Source organism: Arachis ipaensis, chromosome B02 (assembly GCF_000816755.2).
Source record: "Arachis ipaensis cultivar K30076 chromosome B02, Araip1.1, whole genome shotgun sequence".
Lineage (NCBI taxonomy): Eukaryota > Viridiplantae > Streptophyta > Magnoliopsida > Fabales > Fabaceae > Arachis > Arachis ipaensis.
In genome coordinates, this window is record NC_029786.2 from 3,911,112 (window position 1) to 3,925,289 (window position 14,178).

General features: G+C 33.4%; 1 protein-coding gene across 2 annotated transcripts in view; it reads left to right on the forward strand.

Moving 5' to 3' along the window:
* Window positions 1-11,937, forward strand: part of LOC107623432 (putative disease resistance protein RGA3) — a 12,910-nt gene extending 973 nt beyond the window's left edge. Inside the window, exons 3-5 of one of the 2 annotated variants that reach the window (XM_021115211.1) lie at window positions 8,147-10,403; window positions 10,492-10,549; window positions 11,663-11,937. In XM_021115211.1, the coding sequence (XP_020970870.1) occupies window positions 8,168-10,403; window positions 10,492-10,549; window positions 11,663-11,699 (2,331 nt within the window). In that variant the 5' untranslated portion in view covers window positions 8,147-8,167 and the 3' untranslated portion in view covers window positions 11,700-11,937. Of the gene's footprint in view, window positions 1-8,146; window positions 10,550-11,662 lie in introns of both variants that reach the window. The other variant, XM_016325686.2, reaches the window with a different exon arrangement.

Here is a 14,178-nt window from a genome sequence, read left to right on the forward strand (position 1 = left end):
ATAATAAACTAAAATAGTAAAGTAATAATAGGTATTGTACAATCAAATCCTCTACAATTATATAATAAATACTTATAATTAAGCCCTCTAAGAGTCTAAATCCCAACATTAAGACAACATAAAAGAAACACACACAGAGATAATCAAAGCTAGCAGACAAAATAAAAGAAATACAACAAATCAGTGATTAAAAGTTCTATTAGACTAAACTCAAATCTTCTAACACAATCTTCATGGTGGTATCATAAATTGAGGAACTTATCCCATAACCAACATTCTCAAGCACTCTGCCTGAGCTAAACAAATTCAAAATCGCTCAACAACCACTCTTAAAGTATTTAACTTAAAAAAAACATTTGATAATTAAACATTTAAGTTCAACAGTCTGTTGACAATTAAATTTAATCAAGTTACTAACAATCATGAACCATCATTTAAACAAACTATTAACATATAATGTTCTATCTAGTCGTGATTTATCTAGTCGTGATTGTCACACTTTATTTTGTAAATCCGTTTGTTACTAATTGTTTTCCTTCTGTTTGGGAATGGGACAAGCTCTCATATCTTGTGTAACACTTTTACTATCAGAATATTACGCTTTCGGGTGCGCCACTCTGATAGCGGAGGTATTACGATAACTTTCATATATTAAATAATAAAGTATGAACCTTTACATGTAAATCTATTGATGGTTTTATTAAAAATTTAAAAATTTTTCAACAAGAACAAATATCGCCTATTAACATATTTAATATTAATAATACATTATAGTATTATATACAAAAACAATTACAAAACCTACCCCTCTGAATAAAACTCTAACTAATAAGACGAAGGGAAAATAAATTCTAACGACTCAACTCGTAAACATAATTTTCTATGCTCCTATAGCTCCGCACTAAACCTTCGCACCTGTGGCTGAAAGGGGGTAGAAATAGGGGATAAGAACTGCGGAGTTCTTAGTAGGGTCGGAGTGTATAGTTATGTTCATTTACTACCAAGTTTTTGTTTATTTGTGGCAGTTTTCTTTCTTATTTGTGGACGTTTATAACCCCCACCAAATGATTTATGGGGGGGGGGGTTTTAAAACTCCCAAAATTTGAGGTGCCACAACATCTTTTGTGGGAGTTTTTAAAAACCTCCACAATTTATTCAGTGGGGAGTTTTGTGTGTGTTTAGTGAGAGTTTTTTATCGGACTTTTGTGACTGTTTTAAGTCACATTTGTGGCAGTTTAAAACCTCCACAAATTGAGAGAACAAGATGGGGTATCGGTACGAAAGTTGCAACAGAACTGAGGAGGCGAGAATTTATTGTTAACAAAGAAGAAATATCAGCAAATTAATTGGGAAAAAGAAGAAAAAGAAGTACCAGTGGCAGTTCAAAGGAGAAATTAGAGTGAGAGAAAGCGGCATTAAAGAAGGAGCTCGGGAATGAACAGATCTGAAAATGCGTTATACCACGACAACTACGGTGGCATCGACGGCAGAAACTGTGGCGACAACTGTGGTGGAAACTGTGGTGGCAGCAGTGGCAGCAACGATAGTATAGAGAGAACAGATCTGAAAACGCATTGATAGAAGAGGTGGCTCAATCCAAAAGCTCTCTACTGCAACGGACACGACAGCGGGAACGACAGCGAAAATGGCGGTAGAAAACCTAGGGTTCCTTAGCCACTCTCTTAGCTAACTCAGCGCCTTTTATTTCGGGAATAAGGAAAAATGAGATTTATTTCCAAAATTTTGAATTTTAATTAATTATGTGTGGGATTTTTTAAATTGCTATAAATAAGATATATTGTGGAGGTTTTTAAAAATCTTTACCAAAATACTCCCTCAAATAAATATTAGTCTTGTAGTGATTTTATTATTTGCTACATAGAAATTTCACAATAGAATACTTACAATCTTTAACAGATGGCCAATAGCAACAAACCTCATAATACGAACAACTTTAACAAACTAGAAATATAGAAAAAATCATAAGTCAAGAAGCACACATACACAATCTCAGAAAACACATATCATAGAGAAGTATGCACAAACAAATATGATGAATGTCTATCCCTATGGCTAATGAACTCATTTGTCGGTTATATAGCTAAACCCGACATGTCCGGTAGCTAATTTGGATACTGTCTCTCTGTTGCGCATTAATACCATTAGAGGGAATACGTGCCCTGTCACCATTAGAGAGATTATGTGCCTGTCACAATTAGAGGGATTAGGTGCCCTATCGCCATTAGAGGGAATAGGTGTCCTGTCATCCTTACAACTAGAGAGAAAACACATACATAATTGTCATCAATCAATCTCAACCATGTCTCATTTATCATATTCATTCTTCTTTCTCATTTATTTCCCAGAGCAAGTGGACAACGCCACTGCATCTTACCCGGTAATTCAAATCTTAAATCTCCTCTTTGTGACATTCTCCAAAAACTTTCAAAACAATTTCACTTAAAATCAATTCTTCTTTCAAAATACAAAAGAATAATCATATATTAGTTAAATCCCTCGACAAGGCCTCTAGACTTTTAGGGGAGCGACAACCAATCTCATTTCAAAACCAAATTATTTAAACTCAAACATAATTCATTCTTTTCTTAAATAAATCAAAATCAAATAAAACAATTCTTCAATCCAAATTAACCAAAATAAAACTTCTCAAAATTCTTCTAAAAATTTCGGTAGCACCTACCTCCCCTAAAACTCGAACCTTGCCACCCTTCTCGGGTCCCATCCAAACCATTTCCAACAGCAAAATCATTTACAAAATCGAACCAATCCAAATATTAAATCTCTTTCAAAATCAAACCAACTCAAAATTCAATTGCTTCCAAAATCAAATCATTTTTTTTAATAATTCAAAATAAGCTAATATAATTCTTAAAGCTTTCGAATATTCATTTTGACCCCCAAATTTTTTAGAAATTACACTTTAATCACTAAACTTCTAAAAATTCTATTTTAACTCACAAACTTTCTTTTATTTAACTTTCAGCTCCAAAACTTTTTCTTAATCATATTTTGGCCACGAAATAGTCAAAACATGAGGGTTTTGTGTTTTTCAAAGAACCAAATCAAACTCATCAAAAGTTCATCAAAATTACTTGATTTTTAACTAGTTTTTCAACGTTTTCGGTAACCGATTTTTCATAACTTTTAATTTAATCTTGTGGCCATCAAACCTCATCAAATTTATCTCAAAATACCAAATCACAATAGCTCCACAATCATCAAAACACCCCAGCTGGCTGTTCATACATAACCGAACCAAAATCTCAAGTAAACAACAATAATTCAACAAACATTTAACATAAACTTAATCAAACTCAAACAATAATCAATCAAACCAACATTCACTTATCAAATTCATATTTAATTATTATAAAATTACTAAATCCTACCTTCATATGAAATCAATATAACGAAAATTTCGGAGAAGCTTTTTGATTGAGCTGCTGAAGAAGAAAATGTCAGAAATCGTCTGTGCCTCCTAGAACTCTAATTGGCTGAACTCAAGGGGAAGGGGAGCTATGTCACCGTCAACTTCTACCGAATAAAAGTGACGCCAACGTGTAGAGGAGGAGGATACAAACACTTTTATTTGATTAGATTTTTTATTGTAGTTACGAATTTCAAGAAATCAAAGCCGAAAAAATTTTGTTTCCATGAAGTTCTCTCTCTATTTTCTTTCTTTTCTTTCTCCAGATGCTTTTCGATGAATGAAGATGGAATGAGGATGATAATTAGTGGTTTGATGGCTATGTGTCATAGTATTAAATGGAAAGGGTTGGGTGTCACGAAACCAAGCTACTAAGTCAGTGAATCAAATTATGAATATCATAAACGAATATTTATGAAAGCTGGATATATTAAAATCCAAGTAATAATATATATGAGTTGCTAATATAAATGACATTAGTAACAAAAGGATGAAAGATATATGGTGAAGTATTAGTAAATCTAAGTTCACCGAAAAGTATCGATATTTACTCATATCGGCAGATATCGAACTCGATAATAATATTATTAACTAAACTCTATTTTTAAATTAAAAATATCAATTTCTCAAATTAAAATATACATATAATTTTCATTATTAATTAATTACTAGAATTATAGTTTTAATTATGTAAAATATTTCATCAAACAAAAATATATATAAAAATATGAATTTGGTTGAATTCAAATAATTATAAAATTAATTTAATTACTTATAGTAACGGTGAAGCATTAGTAAAGTTAAGCTCACCGAAAAATACCGATATTTACTCATATCGGCGGATTTGGAACTTGATTAAATTCAAATAGTTATTAAATTAATTTAATTACTTATAATAAAGTAATTTCTAAAAATAAAGAACTCCAATTTATAAAATAAATTATAACTTATTTATATTTATATTTTCAAAAATGTGGGTTATTACATCTTATGTTCATCTTCAATAAAAAAACAATATGCATCATGACAAGTCATGACATAGTCGACATGCCATGATGGTTTTCTCAATTCACGTGTTGTTCTGCGAGCTTCAACTTGTTCTTGTTCAAATTTCTCAGGTTTTGCTTCAGAAGAGTCATTTTCTCTAGACTTATCATTCATGTATATTGTAGTAGTTTCTTCAGTGCTACTGTTGTTTTCTTGCTCCTTTTGCAACTCGTTTTCAGCAAATATAACATCTCTATTAACAATAACTTTGTGGACAGTGGGATCCCACAAACGATACCCCTTTACATTGTCAACATAACCCAAGAAGATATACTTTCTTGATTTAGGATTAAGCTTTGTTCTTTCTTGGATATTAAACATCATATAAATAGGATATCCAAACATATAGAGAGAGGAATAATCAGGTGTCTTACCCTACCACATCTCCATTGGAGTTTTCAACCCAATTGCTGTTGATGGCGATCTGTTAATCACGTAGTAGGCTATTTTGAATGCTTCTGCCCAGAAAGACTTAGCTAATCCTGTAGTCCGCAACATAGCTCGACTTCTTTCTAGAAGAGTTCTGTTCATCTGCTCCATAACACCATTTTGACGAGGTGTATATGCAATTGCGAATTGCCTCTGAATACCCTCATATTTGCAAAATGCAATGAAATCACCATCAGTGTATTCTCCTCTATTGTCTGTCCTCAAGAACTTTATTTTCTTTCCAATTTCGAGCTCTATTTGTGCTTTAAACTTCTTGAGTACTAGTGATAATTCTGGTGATAATTCTGGTGATTCCCACACATCAGAATGAATCAAGTCTAGTATGTGCTTGCTTCTAGCGGTTGATCTTTCAAACTTCAATTTATATTGTTTGCTTATCACACAGTGCTCACAGAAAGGTAAATTCACCGTTTTAAGCCCTGGAAGGAGATTATGCTCTGCAAGAACCTGTAGACCACGTTCTGACATATGGCCTATTTTGTGATACCACAACATCGTTGTGTCTTCTTGGTTTGCAGATGCAACTGATGCTTCTTCATCGTGAATTGTATCTCCAAAAAGTAAGTAGAGATTGGTTGTTATCCGTTTTGCTTTCATGATTACACGAGCACCATTAGTCACATTCAACGATCCACTTTCAATATTAATCTTGTACCCTTAAGAATCCAACAGTCCAATGGATAACAATTTTTTTCTCAGGCCATTCACATGTCTTACACTTTGAACTGTATGGATGGAATCATCAAACATCTTAATTTTGATGATACCGATTCCCACAATTTCTAAAGCATGATCATCTCCCATGAGTACAGATTCTTTTGAAATAGGTTCATAAGTGCTAAACCACTCATGATGTGGAGTCATGTGATATGTTGTTGCACAATCCAATAGCCAAACATCAGCTAGTGGTTTATTGTCTTCATGACCAATAGCAGCTTCGATGCACAAGACATCTCCATCATCAGAGGTGTTTGCAACACAACCATGTGAGGTAGTTGCATTAGTAGTTTTCTCTGTGCTCTTCTTGTTGAACCAACAATCTTTCTTCAAGTGCCCTTTCTTGCCACAATTGTAACAAGTAAAGTTCTTCTTTCAAGACCTTGATCTATCACGACTTTGACTTCTACTAGAGCCACTCTCTGTTGATCTGTCTCTCATCACCGACAAAACTTCTGCTTGCTTAGAACTTTCCGTTCGATCATCTTTATTTTGCACCTGCTTTCTTCTTTAAGAATAGCGGCAGCAACATCATCAAATCGAAGTTGATCAGCAATATTGTTATTTGTGATGATGATAAGTTGATCATACGAGTCTGGTAAATTTTGTAGAAGAAGTTCAGCACGTTCATTTTTTATAATTTGACACTCCATGACTATCAGTTGTGAAAATACAGTATTAAGATTATTGATGTGATCTGTCTTCGATGTAGATTCACTCATACGAAGAGTATAAAGTCTCATTTTCATGAATATCCTATTATGAAGTAACTTTGCCTCGTACAACTTAGTGGGTGTTTCCTAAATCTCCTTTGCTATTTGTTTCTCTAAGATTCTTGATAATATAGAATCTGCTATAGCCAAGTATAAATTGGCAATGGCGTTCCCTCCATCTCTTTCCACTTGTCATCAGGAGTGCCGGTAGGCTTGCCATCTATAATTCTCCTTTCTCAAAATTGCCTTGATCTTCATTTTCCAAAGAAAAAAGTTATTCCCATTGAATTTCTCGATCTTAAATTTTGTCACTATGGTTCTGACACCAACTTGCCCTTTTACAGCGGAAGACTAAGAACCTAAATCTTTGATACCACTGTGAGGTACCAGAGTTAATAGGGACAAAATAACATAACTATAATTTGTGGATGAGAAATAGATGGAACTGAACAAGAATATAGATAATAGTGAAAATAATATGACAAAGTGGTAAAATTACAATCTCTCACAATACATAGAGAAGTCTATAATACTCTCTTACGCATTATAGAAATTCATACAAAGGGATTACACACACGAGAGACCTTACTACTTTTCTCTCTAAGTTTCACTCACTAATTCTATACAAAAACATGGCATATATTAGCAAATGCCTTAACCCCCTATATATAGAATTTTGTGGAGGTGCATTTGGTATACAAGTTGATCAAGTTGTGCACAAATTGTACAAGTGTGTGTACTAGAATCTTCTTTCATGTTCATCTTTATCAAATTGTATGACAAGTTGATAAATATTAACTTATGTAATAACTCATTCTTTGACTAAGTCAAAGATTACAACTAAACTAACTTATCTTCAAGTTGCAAATTTTGACTAGAACTTTGACTATACAAGTTGGACAACTTACAAATAGTTTCATGAGTCTTCTAACTTGATAAGAACCATTTGCATTATACTTGATTCAAGACTAAGCTTAAGTTCTATAATATTCTTTAATTTTCTTAAAATTTCATCATGCTCTACTTGTATCACTTGTAACTTGTAACCATTTTTATTGACTTCAAACTAAAAGAAGAATTTTGCTTTTTCTTTTCACATATGTTACTAATTTGTTGAAAGACTATGGCCTTGGTGATGCCAAACCTGCAAGTACACCTATGGAATACACATCCAAACTATCCAAGATAGTGGCTCCTCCATACATTAATGTCTTAGGTTATGGTCTATTAGTGGATAGATTAATATATTTGACAACAATACAACCTGATATTTGCTATGCTATTGGCAAATTAACTCAATGCCTTGATTCTCCCACCACTGTAGACTACCAAACAGCAATTTAAGTTCTCACGTACCTTAAAAACACCCCTGCTACTGGAGTTCTATTCCATGTCTCACCTGATCTTAGTTTGAAAGGCTTTACTAACATTGATTAGGCCTCATATCCAGACATTGATGCTGATTGTCATGTGGTTTGCGAGAGAGCTGCATCCGGTTTGGTCAAATTACTTCCAATTTCGAGCAAGAATCAGACAACAGATATGCTCGTCAAGTAGTGTGACCAAATTGACTATACCAAATCGATTTTAATAGCTCAAAGAATAAACCACTTATATTTTATTACGAGATTTTTTATGTTATAGTATACAACGTTGTTTTTTCATTAAGTAGGAAATTAACTACTTTACTAGTAATGTTTACATTGTGCAATTGTATTTTTTTCCCTTTGTGTGGTTAACCTTTCTTTTCCATCTTATACTTTTTTGCTAGGTTGTTTTCACTAATTCTCCAATGGCTGATGTTGTTTCTGGTGTGGCATCAACACTCTTAGGCAATCTAGCAACAAAATCTTTTCAAGAGATTGCTCTGGCATGTGGTCTTAAAGATGATGTAAAAAAGTTTGAAAGTTCTTTGAGAACCATCAATGCATATCTCATAGATGCTGAGAACAAGCAAGCAAAAAACTGCAGTATAGATGAGTGGTTGAAGCAACTCAGAGAGGCATTTGATGACGCTGGTGACATATTAGATGAAATAGAGTATGAAGCAAAACTTAATGAAGTGATCAAAATGTATGGAAGCATTTGCACCAAGGTCCGCCGGTTCTTCTCATATACAAGTAATCCACTTGCATTTCGCATCAGAATGGCCCACAAAATCAAAGATATGAAACAGAAGATGGATGAAAAAATAAGAGAAGGGAGAGACTTGGGTATAGTTGAACAACATGTCAACACTCCAGCTCTAGAGCACAATTTACCATGGCGAGAGACTGCTTCTTCATTGTCTTTCCGTGTGTCTGGTAGACTTGAAGAGAAAGAGGAGATTATAAATTCATTGATGACACAAAAATCACAAGCTAATGGTATTGATGTGATCTCAGTTGTTGGGATTGGAGGTTTGGGAAAGACTACACTTGCACAAATGGTTTACAATGATACCCGAGTGAATGAGCATTTTGATCCCTTAATATGGGTGTGTGTATCTGATGATTTTGATGTCAAGAAGCTAATACGAAGAATCATTCATGCGGCCTCAAAGAGAGAGAATGTGGTGGATGCAAATTCTAGTTTGGAATATATGATATCTCTTCTCAATGAAATGTTGCATGGTAAAAAATTCTTACTCGTGTTAGACGATGTTTGGAATGAAAACCACAGCAAATGGGATGAATTGAGAAATCACTTGTTAGAAGCAGGTGGTCACAAAGGCAGCAAAATTATAGTGACCACTCGTAGCCAAAAAGTTGCTGACATTGTGGGGGGTATTCTTTCAATGAAGTTAAAAGAACTTCCTGAGAATGAATGTTGGAGGCTGTTTGCAAAATGTGCATTTCAAGAAGAGAAGGAAGAAGAGAAGTACCCAAGGCTAAAGCAAATTGGGGAGCAAATTGTTAAAAGATGCAAAGGAGTACCCTTGGCTATAACAACTTTGGGTTGCTTGCTTAGATCAAAATCTCATGATGAAAATGAGTGGAGAAAAATAAGGGATAGTGAGGTGTGGAATCTCAATCAAGAAGAAACTGACATTTTGCCATCACTCAAATTGAGTTACAATCACTTGCCACCACAAGTAAAGCTATGTTTTTCATACTGCTCTTGTTTTCCAAAGGATTATGAGTACTTGCTTATTGAGTTGATTATGTTCTGGATGGCTCATGGACTCCTCCAACCTACACGCGAAGAAGAAGATGCAGAAGATATTGGGGAGTTGTATATTAAGAAGCTTGTTTCAGCATCTTTACTTCAAATTGAAGGAGATTCTGACCCCTTCCTTGATTTCAAAAATTTAATGACATTTAAAAAACTCAAAATGCATGATCTTGTACATGATGTTGCACAATTAACAATGAAAAAGTCGAGCAAGACAAGAACCGTTATACATGAGGGACAACAAGAAGCATCCATAGAATGGACCTCTAACAAGTTCAACTATCTGAGGGTGTTGGAACTAACAGAAGATATGGAGTTGAGCTCGTTGTCTGATGATTGCTTTGTCACAATGAAGAAGCACTTGAGATTTCTCTATCTTGAAAATCGTCCTAGTTTGAAAAAGTTAACTGATTCCATTTGTAAGATGCAAAATTTGCAGATTTTGCGCCTTGATGGGTTTCCCAAAAACATGAAAAATCTCATCTATCTTCAATATTTGTTTATGATGGAGACAAAAATTACAAGTTTGTCCTCAATGAACATAGGGCGCTTCCAACAACTCAAATTCTTGTATCTTCGTTGTCCAAAGCTAGTGTCCGTACCAAGTGCTGTTAGTCGCTTGACTACTTTAAAGAAGCTGTTTTTTCTTTGGTGTGAAGATCTGGTGAATTTTGAGGATGAAGAGGAAGAAGGAAAGCAACATGTGAATTTAAACCTTCAAGTATTCTTTATCTATGGATCAGAAAAGTTAGATGCTTTACCAAAATGGCTTGAAAGAGCTACTAAATTGCGATATTTGAGAATAAGGACAACAGGGATAAAATCATTGCCCACAAGGCCGATGACCTCTCTTGAAGAACTTTACATCTATGATTGTAAGGAATTGTCATCTCTTCCCAACATGGATCAAACTCATAATCTTCAGTATTTATCGATATATGATTGTCCTACATTATATGAAAGGTACAATAAGCAGACAGGTCCATATTGGCCCCAAATGGCTAAAATCCCACACTGTGAGGTTAGTTCAAATAATCTATCTCATAATATTACAAATATAACCATACTGGTTTTTATCATCATCATCATCATCATCATTATGATGCATGAATAATTAATTATTGTTAGATTTTTAATTAACCAGTTAGAGTTATAATTAATTCTAAAACTTTTTAAATTGACAATCTAATTTTCTTTCTAAATAATTGTGTGTAATTTATATATAAAAGGCATCGTAGAATGAACTAATTAGTCATTATAATATGGAATACTTCCAAATTTTGAAAATGCAATATAATATATATAAGTTATAAATATCCTAAACATGTTTCATTTTAATTTTAAGAAAATGATGATATTAAGATATTAAAATCAATCTTATTTTATTTTATTTTTTACTATACATTCGCTTTAGTTTGATTTTATTAAATGAAAAAAACAAATCCCTTCTGTTAGTCTGTTGGAATTTCTTTTTAATAATCTTTCCAAATAAACATGAAATCGATTCACATTATTATGCCTGCAGCACATGTCTTGAATTTTAGTTATGAATCTTAATATTACCGCTAATGGTAACTCTTTCAATTACTACGTATATATGAATTATTGTATTGAAAAGCACAATAAGCTCATTATTATGTGAAATACAAAGAATGAATAACGAACTCTTTACCATTTGAATATTGCCTATATATTATTTAAATAGAGCACAAAATTTTTTTATTATTGTGATTATAGGATCTTTGTTTTTGGATAGTGAAATACTTTTTTATTGTCAATTGACAGAAAATGGAAATTTAGAAAATTATAAAACAATTTAATTATATTTAGTATATATATGCATGGTTGAATTAAAGCTCAAGTTATTTTAATTTCATAAGCACTAGTCTGTATTATTGCAACTTTACATATACTTGATAATAATAGCATTATCTTTGCCTAATGGTTGTGTTCTAATAATTGCTTTGTTTGGCAACTCAGATTATATTTTTGTTGGAGACCATTAAGAAGGATGCTTATTGGAGGCTAGTATTTAAGACAGAGACTATTAATTAGTATATATATGCATGCATGGTTGAATTAAAGCTCAAGTTACTTTCATAAGCACTAGTCTACTGGCCTTGAATTATTGCAGATTTATTAATGGTGAAGTTGATGTTAACGCACGTTGATGATATGATGATGATGAAGTTGATGAAGATGAAGATTGAATAAAAGATATGAAGAAAACATATGATAACAATAGTATTATCTTTGTGTAATGGTTGTGTTCTAATAATTGCTTTGTTTGGCAACTCAGATCATGTCTTTAGCTACAACTACTTTATAAATGCTTTCATTTGTGTGCTTCGATTGTGCTTTCGTATGTCCCGTTTTCTTTTAAAACTGAACAAATATGTACGTATAAGTATAAGTGTTGAGTTTGAACTTTTATGTTAAGTTTAAATAATTATTCTAAATTCCTCTATAAGCTTATTCAAATTTTAATTAAAAATTTCTCCTTGTAAAAAACTTATAGAGTTATATTCAACTTCTTTATTATGTTCATCTTTACAAATAAAAAAGATAGGCAATTTATATTAAAATATTTTAGGCTTAAAATATGCTTTTAAATTTTATAAATTACATGTTATATGTGATTTCATTTTTCATAACAAAAATGCCATTTTATTTTATTTCTTTGATGAGAAAGACAAGATACATATTAGCATTTACAATATTGATCTATTTATGATTAATAGCATGCATGAAGTTTAATTAATTTCTAACATGGTTCACCACCATTGCATATTACTCAGCTCTCATGAAAATTAAACTATCTCAAATTTAGGGGCAGTTTAATTGGTATTTTTATTTTTAGTAATTTTAAAATTTTAAAACAAAAAATAAAAATATAAAGTTATTTTAAAAGAAATAGTGAATATGAAAGGAAGAAATACGGAACGAAGGATATCTGCAATGTGCAATGGCAGTATCATGTCTCGAAGAAGCAAAACCATGCACGAAGACAATCTTGTTTTTGGCAAATTCTTTTGAAACAACAAAAGTGCATTTGTTTTTAATGTCATTGTTTTGGGAATAAAAAAAGGACCATCATCAATAACTGAATAATGAATATTATTGTGATGAGTTCAACTGAACTCCTAGCGGGTGCTTTTAAATACGCAGAAAGATTTCTACGTTTGTAACCACCTGAGATTCCTTAGAAAGTAGTTATTCGTTTTGCTCAGTTAGAACCAATGAGGATTTGACACGTCATCAAATGCAACTTGTACAGTAAGATGTCAGAACTTGAGCCTTGGGGAACAAGGCAGAAAATAACCCTATTTTCTCTCTTATCCGTATGGTTAATTAACACTCCAACTTAAAACTAGTTCAATTTTAGGTAAATCAATATATATATATATATATATATCAGATTTTAGAGGATCTTAAAAACCAACGAAATTTAAACGCTTTAATTTTAAATATTAATTTCTGAAGCATTGTGACAATTTAACAAATCTGGGAAGTATAGGTATATATGGATACGCTTTTTAATATTGATATTGGACCCATGCTGGTGTATGAGAATGATATGGGGGTGGGAGGTGTCTAACAAAAATGTGGGTTCAGGGTAGGAGGAACTCGGACCCTTCGAGGACAGCAAGCAAAACCCACGGTCCGATTTCTTTGCGTTTGTATCTGCTTGGAGTGGAATTCGGACCCTCCGAGTTGCATGCAAAATTCTTCCTTGTGATATCGTTGGGTCCGATTTCATGCATACGAATTTTCATCTCTCACTCAAACAAATCGGACCCTTCGATTTGTTACTAAAAATTTAAGATTAAAAAAAAAACGCAGGGTCCGATTTCTTTTTGTCCACACCGACAAAAATTCTGTCCCACAAATATGTCTGTTTCACCCCTAAATCATATCGGAGCAAAGCACACACATGCCCCCATTTCTAAAAAATTGAGCCTATATGGATATGGCCATAGCTCGTCTTATAGTAGATATTGATTACTATACTAATTTATGTATATATATTTTGTATGCGATACTAACAAATAATAATAGTAATAACTAGTAATCTTACTTTAATTTTTTACGCACCAAAATTCTCTATTTAAATTTATATTTAAATTTAAATTTCAAACACACCCAATCTATCCAAACAAACAGAAAATTAACCCCTATCGATTCAAATCCTACTCGATCCGGATCTAACTTTATCCTTTCCCGTAGTTCGTGTGTCTCTATTATGACCTGCCATCGTTGAAGCTTGCAAACACCCGCACTCAAGCTGTAGAGAAACCACTGCCATAGTTTTGATCCTCATGGCTGCTACTGCTCAAGTGCTCATCCGTGGTTCTCATGACTGCCGCTGTCGCTGTGGCCCGGAGAAACCGAGATCCACCTCCACCATCAACCCACCTCCATCGCTGTGGCTTCCTGGTTTCGCAACACCTCCATCACCGTCGCTTAGCCTGGTTAGAAACTCCATCTGCTCCTTCTGGTTTCTAACCGCTCCGCATGAGTTTGGGAGTTGATGCCCAAAAATTTAAATCAATGTCGCAATCGGAGTCTCTGCCTCAGGCTAGCGTTGCGGCAGGGCGTCAGCATCGTGGCGAGTGGCGGGGCTGTACGGTGGTGGAGGCGCGACATTTT